The sequence below is a fragment of the Nelusetta ayraudi genome, unplaced genomic scaffold (assembly GCF_046127955.1).
Source record: "Nelusetta ayraudi isolate G7.1 ecotype Tasmania unplaced genomic scaffold, CSIRO-AGI_Nayr_v1 ptg000132l, whole genome shotgun sequence".
Classification (NCBI taxonomy): Eukaryota; Metazoa; Chordata; class Actinopteri; order Tetraodontiformes; family Monacanthidae; genus Nelusetta; species Nelusetta ayraudi.
In genome coordinates this window covers 367177-387619 of record NW_027466182.1, presented here as the reverse complement: position 1 = coordinate 387619, position 20443 = coordinate 367177, and the positions used below count along the sequence as shown (strand labels likewise).

At 48.9% G+C, this 20443-nt stretch overlaps 1 protein-coding gene across 7 annotated transcripts in view; it reads right to left on the bottom strand.

Moving 5' to 3' along the window:
* The window catches only part of ctnnd2a (catenin (cadherin-associated protein), delta 2a), a 234538-nt gene that overhangs the window by 10072 nt on the left and 204023 nt on the right, over positions 1 to 20443 (bottom strand). For 4 of the 7 annotated variants that reach the window (XM_076051063.1, XM_076051062.1, XM_076051066.1 and 1 more), the window contains 6 exons: positions 18788 to 19040; positions 16778 to 16862; positions 8720 to 8846; positions 4589 to 4720; positions 4016 to 4092; positions 1824 to 2657 (listed from right to left, as the gene is read on the bottom strand). In XM_076051063.1, coding sequence (XP_075907178.1) covers positions 2178 to 2657; positions 4016 to 4092; positions 4589 to 4720; positions 8720 to 8846; positions 16778 to 16862; positions 18788 to 19040 — 1154 coding nt within the window. In that variant the 3' untranslated portion in view covers positions 1824 to 2177. Of the gene's footprint in view, positions 1 to 1823; positions 2658 to 4015; positions 4093 to 4588; positions 4721 to 8719; positions 8847 to 16777; positions 16863 to 18787; positions 19041 to 20443 lie in introns of those variants that run through there. The other 3 variants (XM_076051064.1, XM_076051065.1, XM_076051069.1) reach the window with 3 other exon arrangements.

Below are 20443 nucleotides of genomic sequence, written 5' to 3'. Positions count from 1 at the left end.
ATATATATTTATATATATATTCATAGATTCATAGATTTGTCATTCTATATCAACATCTCAGTCTAGTGATTTTGAACCGTGTGGGTTTTTTTTTTTTTCTTCTTCCATGTGGTGAAACTGCGGGAATGCCTCGCCTGGACACTGATTTGTACAGGGACGCACGCACATACACGCAAACGGGAGGCATACGCACGGCACTACACACACGCATGCATAGATACGCTCGCTCAGGGTTTCATGTCTGCACGCACGCACGCACGCACACGGGCACGCACGCATTTGGCCACACACAGTACCTGCAGGCTCTGCCTCGCTCGTCCCTCACTCTCGCGACACACGCACGCACGCACACGGCAGCCAACGCACACGGAGAGAGGCAGGTCTGTATATCTATAAGGAGGGGGACGCCGCCGCTCATGATTCCCGGCGACAAGTACGGCGTCACCTGATCCAGAACACAGGAAAAACAGAAGATACAAACAGTGGAGGGGGGGAGAGAGAGAGAGAGAGAGAGAGAGAGAGAGAGAGAGAGTCGTCCGGTCAGCGGTCCTGTCCCCGCTTCCCTTTTTTTGTGTTGTTGGTTTCTGTTTTTTTTTTTGGGGACTGGTGCACCGGGTGTCAAAGTTTGGCACAGGGTCACGTTTCCTCGTCCTCGTCTTCATCTTCATCTCGATACTGAACCAGTCTCCATCCAAACATGGGAAAACCGGTTTGACGCGGTCAAACGCCGCAGCTCGCCCCCCCTCCCCCGCCCGAAAGGGAAAAGACAATCCTTTACGGAGAAAATGTGCTTTTTTTTTTTCTGGGTTTTTTTCTGTTTTTTTTTTTTTTTTTTAAACACACACACAGATTAGGCAGTGAAAATGCACTTTTTTTTTTTGTTGTTGACGGGGACACTCTGGCAGCCCTGCCGCTGCTTTCCACATTTGACCGATGGGAATTCTCTTGATGTGGAAGGTAGAGGAGAGAGAGAGAAAAAGAAAAAGAAAAGAAAAGAAAAAACCTCCCAAACTGCGCTGGAAAGGCTTCCCCTCTTCTCTCCAGGTTGGAAAAAAAAAAAGAAGGGCAAAGCAAAGTCGTCCGCTGGCATCCGTCTCCACGGCGTTTCTCGCCCCCCCCCCCGGCCCCCGCCTGCTCCGTGTGTCTTCTCGTTTCGCTTGGTGCTTTGCTGCTGTGGGCGGGGCTTAGAGGGGGCATCAGGGGTTAAGGGTTAGGGCGACCCCCCCCGCCCCCCAGCAAAATAAAGCGTCATGTACACACTTCCGCACTGTACAGAGCAAATAAAAAGCTGTTGTTTTTTTTCTCCTCCTCCATTTCGGAAAGGCGAAATTTGACGACGACTTAAAAATGAGAGGGAGAGAGAGGGGGAAAAAAAGGCGTAAGAAAGCGTGACGGTAAAAGCGGTCCGCTCGAGAGTACATTCCTCGGAGAACAAATCCAGGTGCAGTTTCTTCAGGCAGCAAGTTCATCGCAAAATAATGATTAAAAACAACCAAATAATTGCAAATAAAAAGAGCAGTGGGGGGCGGGGACACACACACACACACACACGACGACACACGCAGTGCTACGTTCGTTACTTTGTTCGTCAGGGGAAACGGTAAACAGCCACTCCTCTCCATGTGCTTCCATTGTTGTGTGTTTTTGTAAATCTGTGCTTGTGCTCCTCCTCCCGACCTCCATGCCTCCAGCCTCCTCCGCTCGCCATCATCCGCTGATCTCCCTCCTCCCGCCGTCCCCACGCGGTATCCACCTGCCCATTTTCTCCCCTCATCTTCTTGCACACTGAGCCCCCCCGCCACCCCCCAGCCCAGCCAAAAAAACGCCGGCTCTCGCTTTGTCCTCTCGCTCGTCCGGTTGCAACGGAGGCTCTGAAGTTTAAAACCGGGACGGGGAAACAAAACGAAACTGATCCAACAGAACAAAAACAAACAAACAAACAAACAAACGGAAAAACGCCGGCATGCACATGCAACTTTCGTCTCTCTCTGTCAAAACCGTTTTTTTCAGCCTCGAATTTTCCTGCAACTGGCTACAGGGTCTCGCTTGATCACGCCGCTTGCCGCCGCCTTGCTCGGATCACCTTGCAAAAATAATCCCTTTTGCACACAAACACGCACACACACGCACACACACACACACACACACACACACACACACACTTCTTGCCATCGCAACTAGACCCAGGAGTCGGGCGAGGCCGGGTAGTGGCTGGTCTCGTAGTTCAGTTCGCTGTACGGCCGAGAGGCCGAGTAGAAGTCCACGTAGTTGCCGGTGGATTTCAGGCCCAGGTGCATGCGCAGGTCCTCCCGCGGGTCCCTGGGCGGTCCGGTCGAGTTGGGGGGCTGCTGGGGCGGGGCCTGGGGCTGGGCCTGCGCCTGGACCTGCGGCTGCGGCTGGGACAGAGGCGGCGCCATGGGCCCCTGCTGCCCCTGCTGCTGGTCCTCGTAGTAGACCTCGTCGAAGCTCCGGCTCTGGCTGTGAGGCGGCAGCGGCGGCTGCGGCTGCTGCTGGGGCAGCGGCGGCTGCGGCTGGGGGAAGGAGGGAGGGGGCGGATAGGGGTCGTAGTCTTTTAGCAGGGCGGCGGCTGCAGCGGCGGCGGCGGACGGGCTGTCCTGCTGGGGCTGCGGGGGCACGACGCAGGGCTGGGCCAGGGCCTGGTTGGTGCGGTGGGGGGGCGGGGGGAATGGAGGATGGATGCGAGGGGTGGTGTGGTGGTCGAGCGGGGGGGGGGAATGAGGCGGGAGGGAGGGTGTGGGGGGTGAGGTGGAAGGGCGGAGGGTGCAGAGGCAAGGTGGCGTGAGTGGAAAGGCTCAGAGAGGAATCAGTCTGGAAGGGGTCTCGTGCTGTGAAATCCCCGTCGCATGCAGGCGTCGGAGGGAAGAGGTTTCATCTGAAAGGCACAGTGGGGGAGCAGCCGCCTGCTTTTTGTTTTTTTTTTTTTAGTTTGTTTTTTCTGGCACGGCTTTATCCGCCCATTATTTGGCACAGCTAAAATCCACGTTTGCAAACGTACCGCGTATATTTCTTTGGTTAACAGACTGCCTTCCGCGAGCATGTTGACCAAAGGTCTTGATCATAAGGCCAGTCAGCCTGATTGAGGTGGTCGGATGGAGCCCGGTTTGTGGGCGTGTCTCCGCTGCCGGCTTTCACTTTTAAAGGTCCATTGTGCAAAATTTGGCTCAGTTTATTACATTTATATTGGTGAAAGCTTCACATACTGCTCATAAATACATGAATAAAAGTGTGTACTCGCAATACAATAAAACGTAATTTGGTTTTCTTTCTTACCGAGAACGGTGCTCACACATATACACAAGAATATACATCGAGCAATGGGGGTCTTGCTCCCAGTTAGATGCCATCTAACACTGCCATTTCTTTAAGGTTTAAGGTCCGGCATTTAATATATAGTGCCCTATATATATGGAACACACTGGCAGGCAGGCTACCTTAAATACCAGGCTTCCTAAATAATTCATACACTGGACCTTTAACTATTAAAAATGACGCCCTCCCGCCCAAGTTTTTATAGTCAGTTGTTCTCTTTCTAAAGAGGCACGGCAATAATCACGTTGTGACAGTCAATATGAAATAGACCAAAGGACCAAACTGTTTCAGTCGTCCAATGCCGTCGCCTCCTGCTTCCCGTACATTGACTCACTAACTCACTTGACACGCCCCCTTTTTGTTCCAGGTATCAAAGCCACGCCACTTAAATGTTTCTTTCCGCTCTTCCCCCTTGAGCGACTCAGTTGCTCTCTTGACTGATGCTCTCTGTCAACGGAGTGAAAAGAATATGGGTCCCCGCCGCGCACTTCTTACAGGTCCGTTAAAGCCAAGCAGACATACTGTGCACCCAAGAGCTGCTACAGAGTTGGAGAATTGAGAAACTGCTCTGTGCTGGGTGCATTTTCTACTCCACGTAATCGCCTGCCCGGCTTAGACAGCCAATTTATGTACGTGCAAACCCTCGGAGAACGCACGCGAGGAAGGAAAGGCGTGGCGGACTCACCGGGTTCTGCTTGATGTCATCGCTGGCCGTCAGGTAGGAGTTCCGGAACAGCGTGGACGTCCCGCAGGAAACTTGCACTGGGCGACAGAGAAGCGGGGGGAGGCGGGTCTTTAATGCCGGTGAAGGATGAGGGACATCACCGTTGCTCATTACAGTCACTCAGAGAGGCATTAGGCACAGTGAACTCATAATAATATAAGAAAAAGGCGGGCTTAATTAACGTCGGAATATTCTTGCGGTTTGTGGAAGAGTTTGCCAATTAGGCCGTCCGTGGCGCCCCCGAGGGGAGAAGACGAGAAGAACGGGGGTGGCGGCAGAGACGACGGCCGACAGACAAGAGGGAGAAGAAACAAATAGGAAGAAGAGAGACGGAGCGGGGGAAAAAAAGAGAGAGGAAGAAGCGCATCGAGAGCAAAAAGCAGAGGGAGAACAGAAGATGGTGAAAGATTAAATAGGAATAAAAGAGAATGATTTAATTATTTGGTTCTCTGTCTTTCAGTCTGCCTCCCCCCTCCTCCCCCTCTCCCTCTCCCTCTCTGTCTCTCACACGCGCGCACACACACACACACACACCTGCCATGCCGTCTTTCCGGGATGTGTGCTCTCCTTTGTTGCTATGGAAACCAGCGTTGGTTGCCGTGGAATCGTAGTCCATCTTGCGTTCCTTCAGACTCATCATCTCTCTGGGGGAGGCTGGGGCGCTCGCTGCACACACACACACACACACACGCACACACGCACGCACGCGCACACGCACACACACACACAAGTAATGAGCAATACATCCAGAGCTCTATGTGCCCCCACAAGTGGAAGTTTTTCCACGTGCGTGTCAGTGTGAGTTTGCCCATGCAAGGTGCACAGTCATTATTCATCATTTAGCTTTTTGCCACCAGGGGTCACCTTTAGCGTATTGGGCCGCTTTTGGGAATTGGCGAGCGAGCGAGCGAGCGCGCCCGCCCGCCACCCACACACGTTAGCCGTCAGCTGCGTACAGCCTGAACCCCCTCGCCGCAGCCCCGCGGTTCTTGCCATCCTTCCCTCATCTCGACAGTCAATGGACGGAATCCCGCATGACAGATGGCAAGTGAACCTTTGGAATCATGGCAAGGTTGCCGTAGAGTCAAAGGTCTTGCCGTGAGAACGTACAGTTTTTACTTGGTTCTTTGAGTGTGTTGGCAATGCAAAATGTGCGGAAGAATAAACATTTTCCCAGCCTGCAAAATGTTTTCGCGTTCGCGCAGGCTCATCGCATGGTCCCCATCAGTTGTGACGAGTGATATCGGCTTTGTTACGGACTAAAGCGGACAAGGGGGAAACTTTGTTTAATAATTATCTCAACGATCATAACACATCAGTTGTAATCCTTTCCTACATGCATATCCCCTCGTATGGAAAATGTTGTTAGGTCGATAAAAAAAAATAAAAAAAAATCAATAGTCGCTCATTTCAGCCGTGCATCGTTGCATTTAGCATCCACGTCGTTGTCCGTAGTTAGGGGGAAATTGCATTATTGGGGAGTAGGCGGAGTTAGCCTGAGGCCTCGAAGACAAGGCGGTGCCGGAGGCTTGAGTAACTTTGGTGGAAGGCAAACTCTTTGCGGCACAGTTCGTCAAATTTCCCATCCACCGAGCTCAGCAAGGCGGCGTTATCGTGGGTTGCGTCGCAGGTAACTTGTTAGCCCTACCCCGACTTTCGCTTGTCTGACATCACTCAGTGCGTCGCAATAATCCGAATGCCAGAAACTCACTGAGAAACATTGTTGTCGAGAGTATGAAATAAAATTTCTTTTTCTTTTTTTTTTTTTTTTTTTTCTTTAACGCTGTGATTTTTTTTTTTTAGGTGTAATTATCAAATTAATATCAATAGATTGTTTCATGGATGTCTGCAATTTGGAAATTTGTCAAAGAAGGAGAAGATATCGAATTTACCACACCACTTAATAAGTTTACTGGATTCAAGTGCACTGCACAGAAAACAGAAGTGTGTGACGTGAAAGACCGCTACAGTCTTTGGCCTTGAATTCATCGACTATTGTACTGATGTAAAAGACTTTTTCTCCATGGGAAAAGAAACCTGGATTGCTACACAGTTTGTATTTTTAAAGACTCACGCACACACACACACACACACACACACACACACACACACGCACGCACGCACACAGTTGTTAAAGAACAGCGCTCTCTCTCGCTCACGCAGAAACATTTCGAAATGGCGAGCCTCGCAGTGAAACAAGCCTTTGTTCTCGGCGGCGGCGGCTCTCCTGCTCTGATAGCGGCATCAGGGCAAAAAAAAAAAAGAAAAACAAAAAAAAAAAGAATCAAGAGGATCAAATACTGGCTTGGAAAATAAAGACCATGAAACTTTTATGGCTTCTTGGAGTGTTTCTTAACGATGCAAACTCTTGGAGGGGGATTTGGTAGTGGGAGGTGGAGGGAGTGGGGGGGCTGGCTTTATCCAAGCTTTTAATATTTCACGTCCTTCTGAAAAAGTCAAGCAGTTAGCTTAGCAATTAAATCTTTTGCAGCGTTCGCTAAACGGAGACGAGAATCTTCTCTCGGGCTTTCAAAGAGGTTTTGACACTTTTTTGATATCCGAGCGCTCGGCGACACCTCTGTTGCACGTTCCATTGGCTGGGGGTCCTCAATCCTGTCACACACACACACACACACACACACACACACACACACACACACGGCCAGAGCTAGCGCTAGCGATCGCTGATGGCTACGCTCACCGTGGGGACCTGGCTTTGCAACCACAGGATATGAGAGCCTGGGAGAGCTGCTCTTTCAGCAGGAGCCCCCCCCTCCACCGTCCACCCCCGGTGGGACCATGACGGATGCATACCCCCCCACCCCACCCCCGTGTCTCTGCTGCAACCCTCCCTCGCTGCTCCTCTTTCACAGCTAAAGCCACTGTCTCCTCGTTCTCACTCCGCCGCTCGCTCGCTCCCTTCACTCCCCCCCCCTTCCCCTCCGCCCCATGTGCGCCATCCACCATCACTCCTCCCCGCTTTGATCCGTCTCTGAGGGGCCGGATTGCAGTCTGGCACATATGCAGAGCGGAGATACAGATACAGCGCGTGGTGTGTGCGGCGTGTGCGCGCGCAATATCCGAGGCAGCCCGCGAAGAGTGAGAGATCAGAGGGAGAGAGAGGTGGGTGGGTGGGTGGGTGGGGGAGGGGTGTGTGTGTGTGTGTGTGTGTGTGGGTGGGGGGGTGATGCAAAGGAGGCAGGGAATCAAAGGTAATCACGGAATCAAACGGTGGGCGAGAGGCGGGTGGGGAGTAGAGAGGGGGGGGGGGCAGAGGGCGGCAGACGATGGGAGTCGTTTCCAGCAATTTCCCCGTTTACCTCCTCCTCCTCCAACTCCTCCTCCTCAGCCTCCTCCACCACCTCCTCCTCCTCAGCCTCCTCCACCACCTCCTCCTCCTCAGCCTCCTCCACCACCTCCTCCGCAAATTCCCCCTAAGCGCCGTCATCCGAGAGCTCCCCGTTTCCAACATCGCGGGGCCCCAAAGTCGAATGCTCGCCGCATTAAGCATCCCTCACCTCGTAATTCCTCCAGCCTCCCTCGCCCTCCACTTTTATCTCCGTGTCTGTTTATCGCGGCCGCCTCCCCTTTCTTTCTTTCTTTTTTTCTTCCTCCCGTCCGCGAAAACAGACACGCGCTCCCCCCCCCTTCTTCCTCCGTGGCTCTCTTTCGTTCTGTTCTGCGGGCCGGGTCCTTGAAGACCCTCTCTAAGCCAAGAGGAAGGAAAAGTGCTTTTCTGCCTCATCAGCTCGCTAAGCCCAACGTCGGGGGGGGGGGGAGAGCTCGGCCACGGCCGCTTTCACCGCTGGATGCTAACGGCTAATGGCAGCGCGCCGGCTGTGCGGCGTGAAGGCCACGGGGCACCTGCTAAAGGCTAACAGTAATCAGGCTTTTAAAGCGTGAAGGCCTTGTGGGTGGCGAGCGCTGCAACTACTTTGACCCATGTTCAGAATATGCTCCAAAGGGCTAATAATAATCTATTGTCTGAATTGTTCCTCTATAGGCATACAGTGTTTATAAGCGTATTTGTCTAACACGTAGGCAGGTTAGCTGAAGGATTATCTTTTGTGGCAAGAATCCACTTCCGCCTATCCAAAGACACAGAGCTAAAGTGCACTGTAAAAACAAAGGCTGCGAATAAAATCAGTTGCACATTTTGTCTTTTTGCCCGCGTTAGGGAGAGAAAATGTGAACGAGGAGCTCAAAACGTCCCTTGTTATGCTCATCAAGTTAGCGAGTTCTCCATAATTGTCAACAAATGGCTTAACAAAGTTAAGAAAAAGAAAACAAAATTGAATTCGACATCGCAAAGGGGCATCGCTTCCAAAGCGCATTTTCTAAACCAGCGGAAGGAAGCAAAACCGAGCCGTCTGGAAAGTTCACCGCCAGGCCAAAGAGACGTTTTCACGTTACGGGGGAAATGTTGTGCGGTACGGTGAATTTTGCGTTAATGCCTAGACCTTTGAGTTAACGAGCGGTGAACTCTCTCTCTCCACACGGTGTGGAATATTTATAACGACAGGGTGGCTGCAGGGACCTCAGACTGACAGCTACACCCCCCCTCACCCCCCCCCCCCCCCAAAAAAAAGAGGAATATGTCCTCAGCCGGCAAAGACACACACACACAAAAAAAAAAATGCAATTTTATTATTCAATGTTCCTTACCGGAGCGGTTATTTGGGGATGTCCTGACAGGCGAGACGGAGGGAGTTCGTGACGAGGAGTAGGGCCTCTGCCGGTCCCTCTCTATTGTCGAGGCGGAGCCCACAAAGTGGTACTGGGAGTAACCGTCCTGCGGAAAAGAAAACACACAAACACGGAGAGGGAATCGTCGGTAACTGCTGACGCGCTCGCACGAAGTCCAATATTAAGTCTGCTCGCCGCCGTGGTTCTGTTTAACAGAAGATGTGGGCGAAGAGGAGCGGAGTCGGACGGCGCCTGAGGTGGAGAACAGAGGCCCGCTGTGATGACTTGGAATGATGGCTGAGAGCTATAATCTGCGAACAAATTGACTTGGTTCTGTCACGACGTGATGTTATTGTGCTGTTCAAATTTGAATTCGCTATCTGTGAAAAAAAAAAAAGGAAAAAGAAAAAAGTCGGAATAATGTTTAAAAGAAATGTGGTTTTGAACAAAATCTGCAGTAAAAAAAAAAAAAAAATTGTAACAAAAATTTTTTAGTTTAGTTTCACGTAAATGTCACATTTTCATAATGTGAAATGTTCCAACAAAGACTTGTAAAAACAGATAACAATGAGAGAAAAGTGAATCATAAAATTGCTGAAATAAGATTTTTTTGGGGTCTGCAATTCAGAATCAAATTTGTGGACACTGACAAAAGAGCAGCACGCAAATCTTTGCGTGCACCCATCCAAACACACTCAGAGTGACACACTCCAGTTAAGCCCGATTCCTTGAGGGGGGGGAAAACAAGATGAATATAAATCACAAACCGCAGGCCCACAATTACCGACCGGCCAATATCTGCATTTGTTTGCCTATCGCAGCAAAGCCTCTTCCACATAAATGGATTACGCGAGTCGGCAACAATCACAGAGCCGGAACCAAATTCATTTAGCATTTCGATAATTGGGAACGAACAAGCGGATGATTAAGGATGGCGGAGACGCATCCATCAGCGCCACATTTGTGTAGGTCAGGACTCGGCATCGGAAAAGTGTCCGGGATGTGGCGACGGGGAGTATCGATGAAAAGCCCCCCGGAGTGCGGCGGAGTGAAGGCGGGGGTGCGGGATGACGAGGAGATGGCGGAGATGCGGGGCGGAAAAAAGGAAGGAAACTACGTGACCTCGTCTCGGCACAGCGGACCGCCGCGCTGGTGGGAAAGTGTCACGCACGCTCAAAAGAGGATTCTCGCTAAGTTATTAAAGACGGAGAATGTGCGTCGCGGAGTGATTGTGTGTTGAGAGCCTCGAGTTTTCCAATGCGCAAGCAACGGTGATTAATATCGCACAGACGAGTTCCTGCGGTGTAAAACTAAATCTCGAGCAGTCGCGGGTTTGGGGGAAAAAAAAAAAAGGCACATTTTTTTCAAAAATGCCAGACAGCGTTAAATAAAGCCGCCCCCTTAACCTGGCGTACAAACCGAATCGCTCTCCAGAGGTCGTCAAAAAGTGATGTGAAAAAAAAATAAAAAAAAAAATAAAAAATTTACACACCCGCCAAGAAAAAGCTCCGAAGGATAAAGATGCCCTGAGGCACGACTCGTGCTAATCCCTTTAGCGGCAGCTAGGCTCGCAGTCACTTCCTATATTTCTTCTTCGCGTTCAATCCCGGATTTTTTTTCTCCACCAGCAGCAGCAGCAGCAGCAGCAGCAGCAGCCGCGGCCTCCCCGCTGTTCAACAAACCACAACTGAGGAGATGTCATTGTGGAAATCTCGGTGATGCGTGCGCAAGGCTGCCGACTCCTTGAAACGTCTATGCTTTGGCGAGGTAAGGGAAGAGCACGACATAAAATAAACAAACAAACAAACAAACCCGCCGGGGTTCGAAGAAAGTTCGCGCAGCTCGAAGGAACGCGAGGTGAAGTGGCTTCAACAAAGATGGGCAAACAACCGACTCAAGCTGATTTTCAAAACTGCTGCACTTCAGCCAAAGCCTGGCGCTAGTTCGGCGCTAGCATTGCGTAGCATTGTGGAAACTCAACCCCGAAAACACCGCGGCCTAGCCTGCTCTTCACCACCTACTTCTTCCTCGCCTACTTTCTTCCACCCCCTCTGACAGAAACTCCTCCTTCGCACACTCACACGGACAAATTCACTCTTTCAAAACTCCATCCAGCCCCCGCTGTCCAAACTAGACGGTCGCGAGGTAACCAACCGGCCCTCCCGTTGCCCCTCGCCTTTGGATGCTTGGCTGAAGGTCACGCGATCCCACGAGGTAAAAAAAAAAAAAAAAAAAAAAAAAAAAAAAAAAAAAAAAAAACGAGGACGACAAACGAGGTTGCGTGCCCGAAGGTGTCGTCGTGTCAGAGGGCGCAGGGTGGAGGTGGCCGGGCAGCAATTACGGCAGACTTTAGTGTGAGAGGTCACACACCGTAAGCCGTGGCGGGGGTGCAAGGGTGCAAGTATCGTCTTTGAGGTCCTCAAATCCATTGTATTGTCTCCCGCTCACTCATTTACCTTGCGGTAGTTTGCTTAACAAGCGGGTGGAAGGAAAGATCACCTGCGACCTTTGCAGGACGGCGCTTGCAGAGAAACAGTTTCACATCTGCCTTGCACAAATAAGCAGAGGTGGGAGGTAACAAAGTACACAGACTTTGTTACTGTACTTAAGCAGACTGGCTTTACTGGTAGTCGCATAGAGTATTTTACTTGTGATTACTGTGATACTTTGACTCCCTACATTTGCCCACAAATATCTGTGCATTGGAAAAACACTTCTAACTTGATGTTGCTTGAAGTGGAGCTATATGAACTATGCTGTTGTGTAATTTAGTACAAAGGTGGATCATATTTTAGAGGGAGATCCATTTAGAGTCCCCCATCTTTGGGGTCACTCTGATCAGTTCAGTCCAGATTACTCTATAGCTGCAACTTTTTCACTATTTGCAAGATTATCAACAAATGTATTGTTGATATTGTTGCAAGTTTTACTTTCTACTGAGGTCCAATTCTGAACCTGTACTTACTTTCTTTTACTTGAGAAAAGGAGTTCAATAAGTGCTTTGCTTTTACCAGAGTGTTTTTTTTTTTTTTTACTCTATTTTTAAATTTTTATTCAAGTTGAGAATGTGAATACTTTTGCAACCTTTTCAAATAAATATCAAATAAACAAGCGTGCACAAAAAACATCTTTCAGAAAATAGCATATTTAGCCTTCAGCTAAAAAATTCTGGGCTATAGCTTCCTGCTATTTAATACTGGACCTTCCAATTTTTGGGGGTCGAGAAGCGCAACGGAGAAAACTTCACCAAAAAACAAAAAGAAAAACAAAAAAATAAAAAGGGACCCTCAATTTCCTGTATCGAGTATTGTAGCTGGGCCAGAACTCAGCAGAAGCGGGCCGCATCCTCTTTCTGACACACGCACAAACGCTGTCGTTTCACCTCGACGCGCTGCATCGCAACAACACAAATGCCGTCTCCGTCGCCGCCTCGTCTCGCGTCAGATGCGAACATCAGTGGAGCAGCGGGCGAAAACATGGAAGGAGCTTCTGAGGCCTGACGTCGCTCCGTGTTTACTGAAGTTTTCTCGTCTCTCTTCTGCCGTTTTATCCTGTTTACGCTGCGGGGCAGCGGGCGACGGGTTAATTTTAGCTCTCTCGTTCTCTCTCTCCGTCGAACAGAAAAGAATCTCATCAGCGAGTCTCAGAAAACATCTTAGAGACAAGAACGCATTGTGAGGCGTCTTCTAAAGAGGCGGGAGGAAGGAGGAGGAGAAGAAGAAAAGAAGAAGTTATCGCGCAAACTTTTGCCACTTTTAAACGCGTTTGTCTATTCGCGAGAGCCTCCTTTTTGCGATTTGTGCGCGGCGACGATCCCGCGAGGGAACCGGCTTGCGCAATCCAGTGACCCCCCCCCCACCCCCGACTCCCCTCACCCTCCAGGCGCATTTCTCGCTCTCCCGCGTCTCCCACAAACACCCCTCCAATTGTCAGTCCTTTCCGAACATATTGCAAATCTGTTACGCTGACCCTCAGCCCCATCTGTCGCGTGCGCGAGTCGGCGCCGCGCGTGTGCCTGTGATGTGAGAGCATGATGACTGTCATGTGTGTGTGTGTGTGTGTGTGTGTGTGTGCGAAAGAGTCTGATTAAAAGCGTAAGCTGGATCATTTATCAACAAATGGGGCATGGCGGCGCGACAAAAATAACACACTGGACAGACTTGTGACGAAGTGCGCGTGCATGGGAGCACGGAACGATGTTCTGCGGTGAACCTGTGCCTCTGCTGGAGCCCCGAGAGAACAGTGAAAACTCGGACAGACGCATAGCTGAATTACAGTTAGCAACAAGCTAGTTAGCAACAAGTCATCTTACCTGGAAATTGCAAATTTCCCCATTGTGGGATCAATAAAGGTCTTCTTCTTCTTCTTCTTCTTCTTCTTCTTCAAATATACTTATAATATACCTAAGTATCCAAGTATTTGTACTTTGTTCCTTCCCACCTGTGCTTGGATTAAACACTACATCTCTTCTAGTTACTTGTGAAGCACATCTTGACTGAGTTTTGTGCACTCGTAATGATCGCAGAGCATTCAAGGTCATTATTTCATAAAACTGCTTATAATGGAGTTCGATGTGGAAAAAGAGTCAGTGGCCCCAAACTTTTGAACGATAGATAAAGATGGACAGACAGACAGACAGATAGATAGATCAAAGAGAATGTGTCCTTCAGGTCCTATTAAGAATAGTTGTAGCACATTCAAGCCTTTTTGCTTGACACCCATGTCTGCTACAGTTCCAAGCGCTGGTAGAACAAAAAAGATGCGCAAATGGGGCCGCGTACTGTCAAATAATGCAAATAAACTCGGGCAAAAGTGGGGGTTTTTGCACCACTCTGGAGTGTATTATACATGATTTATCTAAAAGTCAGCGCTCGTGGTGCTACAAACAGATTTCGGCCCTGGTTTATTAATGACAAGCGCACGAGTGATCTCTCGAGTCAGATGGAGTTACTCTTTATTTATTGGCCCCCAACTTTTCATTTTTTGCAGTTACAAAATAAATAAATAAAAATTAAAAAAAACAAAACCCAATCCCCCCGCCCCCAAAACCGAAGAGTCTTCCCCCGCAAGGTTCTGTTGCAATTCTCCTTTCCTCCACTCTGTCTCTCACTGGTCCCATGGCACCGCTGCAGGAAGTGATTAACTCTTCTTACCACAGCTCGACAGAAACACATTTTCAGAGGAGCGCACGCACGCACGCACACGCACGCACGCACGCACGCACGCACGCACGCACATGTATCAATAAGAAGAACTTGTACGTGGTTAGAAAGCGTCTCGAACTTTCTCATTATTCGGGGACTTCAAAGCAAACAACTCAACACGGCTCAGGATGACTCATTATTAACCCTGCATTTTCTACCCGTCTCAGAAAACGGCGGCTCCAGACCGCTTATTTTCAAACTCGAAATATTTCAAGAATTCACCTCAAATCCCCCCCCCACCCGCCTCCCACCCCCTTACGCTCACTTCAGTCTTTTTCTGTCCTCTTCCTCTTGCCTCCACTTGCACACAGTTTTGCAGACAACCAATTCCGCTTTCGTCTAAATGATATGCTAATCCATGTTTGGATTGGAGGCTAACGGGATTTTTTTGCTGCACCTAACACCCATGACCTAATGCGTAACGCTGGGATACTGGCAGTAAAGTCTCTTACTTTCCAACTCTGGACTCGGGTGATAAAGCCCAAGTGTGGATCCTGGAATGCAACAATTTCCACAGTCACAATATTGGGCTGGTTTGTGACTAACGAGGCTTTTTTCATGCTGATTAGTAAGGAATGGGTGGTGTCTATCAACCTTCCAAATGACAACTTATAGAGACCGCGTATCACCAAAATGCAGCGGTTTAACGGCGGGACGGCTAGCAAAGAGCAGAACGTTTTTTTTTTTTTTAATTGTTTGCACTGTGCTTTTATCGAAGTTTTCCCCGAGATCGCGTTGTCAGAACCGCATTAAAAACCTGCTAGATGAAACCAAAGACAGGCTGGAGATGATGTCTTTTTTTAATTTCTGAGTGACGAACAGTTTTCCCGGCGTGCTTGTTTTCAATTAATTCCACCGTATTGGAAGAAAAAAACAAAAAAAAAAAGACTGAGAGGTTAACGTTTTGTGATTTAACGATACGCATAATATCTGGTGTCGGGCAAATAAATTGATGGGCTTCTGTGGCAAACGCGGCCGCGCAAAAGCAAGAAAGAAAGAAAGGCGGAAAAGACGCGACCTCTGTCGGGCCCGGCTGGCGTGCGAAAGCGATCGCCCTTCGTGTCCGATCATAGCGTCCGCTGGAGCGCAATGCTATCCGGTGGCAATGATTAGGCAAGTGCGAAGCAGATGCGACTCCGAGGGGCCACATGGGGATAGCGGCGTTGGGCCCAACGCTGGGGATGAGACGGTGACGAGCGGGAGGAGAGGGGACCACGGTCGTCATGGACGAGACAAGGACACGCTTGATGCGGCGGGGCAGCCGTGACCTCAAGTGACTATGGGAACACAACAAGTTCTGGGTGGACAGTGAGGCTGCTGTTGTGGACGTTTTTTTTTTTTCTTGAGAGAGAGCGAAAAAACAAACAAACAAAAAAAAAAACCACCTCCCAACAGTTGGCCAACTATTTTGGTCTTCTGTACTCTGTGCCCTGTCAATGGCTATTAAGTCACAGGGGCGGTGTGGCTCAGGTGGCTGCTGTGCTGTGCTGTGGCTGTGTGGTCGTACCCGGCCCTCTGCTTTCCATGTGACAATGGCCCCGTTCCCGTTTTGAGATTTTTATTTCGAATGACAGTTGGCGGTGGAGCATCGCATTAAATGAATTGTGACGTTGCAAAACATGCCTGTTTAGCCCCGTGTTTAAAGCCACATGCATATCGCCATTACAAATGGGTATATTTCCATAGCTATGCAAGTTGACATGCATTTATTATTCTTTTGGGATTTGTAGCAAGCAAAAATAATGAAGGATGGACTTTTACAAGTTCTGTGGTGATCTCCAGACACACACTCTTATTAATTTTTTTTTTTACATAATATGGGGCATATATGGTCAATGGACCTCCAGCTACTTGTGAATGACATTTTTTGAATGCACAATGCATATTCATTTATTTTTTCAGCCAAAGCTTGAAAATCTGTGTGGAAAAAAACCCAACTTATTTGCTACCAAAGACACATAACATTGGTTGAAGTAAAAATGAGTGCAGCAGTTGGCTCGCGACGGAAAACAACTATTGGCAACACTAAAACTAATATTCAGGAAGTTCAATGTGAGCTTTGCAAAGTCGCCATCCCTTCCATCAAGAAGTTGAATGTGATCTTTGTACGATTGACAACAACAGCCGACATCTCAATTGGAGTCTCTTGATTCACATTTGTCTTTCTTCTCACACCAAGATAAAAAACACATTCAAAGCCACCAGTGGCCCTGCGGAACGCACTACCTAATGTTCCCAAATGACGCCAACGAAACTTGTTGACTGCATTCCGGGTTTCAGATGACCTTGGTGGCTAGAACTCATTAAAACCGACTGCAAGGCGCCTTTGTTTTCAAATGTTTGCAGATATTTGCCGTGCGAGACGAAACAAAGACGAGCGCAAGTGGCTTTTGTTTGTCAGCTGAAGTGCGCGAGCCACAGATGGACGCTGGGAGATTAAGTGTGTAGCACATTTCTAACTGTTGACGCAACTTGATTGGCCTGCATCAGACAATTCCCATGAGCTTAAGATTTCAGACTGGAACAATGAGCTCTTGTTTTCTGATATTACAGCCTTTCAGCTCTCTCGGCCCTGTGCTACAATTGGTTCAGATAATGTGCAAAATCCAAAGTGCGCTTAAGATATGACCCATCCATTGCAAAAACATTTTCCACATGTTGCAAAAAATCACCAAACATCCAGCCACCGGTGGCAAACTTTGCAAACACTGGTTTCCTGTTGTGCGTTGGCGCCGATTCCACCTCGCGCCGACCTCATTGCCGACGGCGCGCTGAATTTTTAACCAGACCGTGTCGCTGAATCACTTACACCCGAGGGGTGATGTCACCTTACCTTCTTGTAGAGGGATCGCAGATCTCTGTACTGCCACATGCTGCTGAGGACCTGAGAGGCTGCTTTCACCACCTTTGCTGAGTGTCTGTGAAGAGACAAGAGACATTTTTTTTTTACCCTCCCCTGTTCGCAAAAAGTACTGAAATTACCCATGTCTACCCGTGTCGCTATAATCAAACGGACTGGCTCCAAATCACAGCTGAGACAAAAATAGCGCCAATCCACAGCAGCTAAATTATGCCCCCCTCCCCCCGCCACCCCCCGCCTAATATAAAAGTGCGTAATTATCAGACTGCCGCGAGACGCCGCTGATAAGAAGCATTTATCCCCAGTGTAGCTATCCAAAGAAGATGAAATTGAGTTGTAAATGGGCTGTGAGCGGCCGACGACGCTCGCTCGGAAATTTCTGTTCCCACAAAGGTTTATTTCCACTCGGCAGTGGTACCCCGCGGCAGATTCTCCCCAAGAACTCCAGTCCGCGGATCGCCGTCTGACCCTCCTCCGACTTCCTCGCACGTCCGAGCCACCTGTGACCCTCCCACAGCGGCCAAGCAGAACATTCTGCCCGGACTCAGAGGTGACAGGCCTTCCATCCTCTTGGCATCTTTTTTTTTTTTTTGTCGCTGTCCAGCTGTCGGTCGTGGATGAACGGTCGCGGGGACGGCAGGGGTGGTGGGGGGCGGGGAGTGTGAAATAACAGGAGCGTGGTCGAATTCACCGACGGTCAATACTAATAGAGTTTGTGTGTAGGCGGCGGACGCCAGGGGCGCAATGGTACATAGCGCAGCGTTCCAATTGTATCGAGGTTCCTTGGTTCATATGAGAAAAGTAAACATGAAAGGAAAGAGTAAAGGTTGAAAAAGTGCTACTTTTTTTCTGTTTTTTTTCCCTTTCTCCTACATCCAGCATATATGGAAGACAGTGAAACCTTAGAAGTCCAGAGTGTAAGGTTTAGCGGCATCTAATATCAGAAAGCACACTGCGTAAAAAGAAAAGAATGACTGCTGTATATTTATCATGCACAGTGTTGCGCTCATGTCCTGCAGTTACAGATTTGAAAAAGACAAATCTGACGAGTGGGCTGAACAAGCTGTCAGCCTGCAGAAAGAAGTCCATTTGCAGGTCGATCGACAAACAATTGTTCTGTCGGCAGCGTCTTGCATTCCGAAGCCAGATATTAATCGTCGTTTCCTGATTTTCCGCACAACCGCACGTCACTCTTACACAAGCTGGGTTTGCCCCAGCGGTATGCTGGTTTAATGCCACGAGAAACAGCCGACTTTGGGGAAACAACTTGAAACTCTGAAAACGCATTTCTCTGAAACTCGGCCTGAAAACGTGCACATTTTAAATTCATTTCATCACAACACGTCTTTTTTTTAATGATTTTCTAAAATGTCTCTTTATATCCCGGACGTGCCGAGGGACTGAAAAGATGTTTGTGTGATCTTATCGCAGCTTATTGCGACGTGGTCGTGCAATATGGTGGCAGCTTGCTGAGAAGCACGGCGAATGTGCGGAATGGTTGTGCAACGCGCAAGACAGATGGCAGACTGTGGACGTTGAGTGTTGGGCCTTTTGTAAGAACCTCCATAACGGCCACAGAGTTTTTGGAGAAGCACCAATATGTCACACAACCTTCGCGACAGTGAAATATATGTGGAAAAGTCTGAAATTTGAGTTTTGAAAATTTGTGGCTGCATCAGACAAAAACGCAAATATATCAATTTGTTTATTCTTAACCCCCCCCCCAAAAAAAAATAACATTAGCATCCACTTTTGACCTGGATGGAGCAGCGTAGCATCAGAAGGCAGCATGTGGGTTCTGACTTTGTGAAATGATGATGATCATCATCATTATGTGAAAGAAAATGGGGACAGCATCCTGCAGGGTTTGTGCTGAAGTCTACATTAACAGAGCTAGAACGCGGGGAATGAGCGGCATTGGAGGTCCCCCGCCCCCCCGCCCCCCCGGTGTACCGCCGCGTGTTAACAAGAGCAACGACTCACTTGTCCCCTTTGCTGCGGGCGATGCCGATGAGCTTCTCGATGCCGCCGGCGTCGCGCAGGGCTTTGGCGTTCTCCATGTTCTTGGTGATGACTTCGTGCAGCGCGCAGCAGATGGCGGTGACCGTGTCGTCCGACATGGCCTTGCTGGGGGGGCCCGCCGACCCGGAGTTCCCGCTGCTGGTGGCGTTGTTGTTGCTGCTGCTGCTGCTGCTTCCCGGTAACCGGTGGATCAAGTCCCGCATGGCGTATTTTCCTTTGGGCGGAAAAGAAATGAGCCAAGATTGATTCCCCATGCCAGTGAGGGAAATAATAAATAAACGCTTTTACACATTTTGGGCTGCAGCCTGGTCGCACTATTAACATTTTGTACTGAAGGAAAAGTATAGTGTATCAAGTGGAAAAACAAACTAAAAAAAATACTAAATTAAACTAAGTTTGAAACTAACTAAAAAAAGCAAAAATACTCTGGCAAAAGCTCAGAATGTGTAAAAAGTAACTTTTTTCATGTAATGGAAGAATACATTCATCGATGATTTAAAAAAAAAAAAAAAAAAAAAAAAGTGTCCCTGGGCGAGACAATGAATCTTAAAATTGTTCCGAATGGGACTGGCAGCAGACTCCCATCAGTGTATGAATGCGTGTGTGCAATGGATGAATAAGAGGCCATTGTAAAGCGCTTTGGGGTGCCGTGAATGTGCTGGAAAGCACTATATAAGTCCACTAAAATAATCTGCCTCTAAAATATGATCCACTTTGATTTTAAACTACACAAAGGCATTGTTGCTAGTAGTAATTTCAGTGCGTAGTAGGGAAGTAAAAGTCAAAAGTTGTCAAGAAAATAAATACTCAAGTAAAGCACAGATGCCTGAAAATTCTACTTGAGGGCAGTAACAAAGCATTTGTACTGTGTTACTGCCACCCTCTGCTGGCTAGTGAGGTATCACATTTTCGATTGTGCACGAACATTTACGTTGTGTGTCCGTTACCGAGGACTTTGATCGATCCGTCAATAGCTCGCTACTCCTCCGTGACAGAAAACTAATACTGCTCTTCTACTGCCTTTTCAGCATACGTCTCGTGCATCGAGTTAGCGGCTTGGGTAACTTCGCGAACGCCGCAAATCCTCCGACTGCGGACGCGGACGATAATCCAATAATAAAAGGGGGGCGAGGTGCGGCATTTCCAGACTCGGGAAAAACGAGGGGCGGGGAGGGGAGTGGCGGTCACCGAAGAGGTCGTCGACGAGATCGAAGAAACACCGAGGACGAGTTAATGAGGAAAACGCCGGGGGCCGCAGTCGGACGAAGAGCCCATCAATTTTGGCGGCCAAAGGGAGGAAGTGAGGTCGTAAAACAGAGGGCTAATTGCTGTATACGGGAAAGGCTGCGTGCCCTACTGAAGGCTGCAATGGACAATGAGATAACACTAATCATTCATGCTTCCCACAAAAGGGAAAATTGCAATTGTGAGGAAATTCGCTTAAATTTGACCTTCAAACCCTCAAATGGTCACGCGGAGCCACCGGCCGTAGACCCGGGCTTAGACAACTTTATTATTATTTTTCCAATCTACGTCGTTGCATTCAGGAAACAAATAAATAAAAAGGCAGGCGGGCCGGTGCTTCCTGTCGGAATTTCTCAGGAGGGCGAGATATGA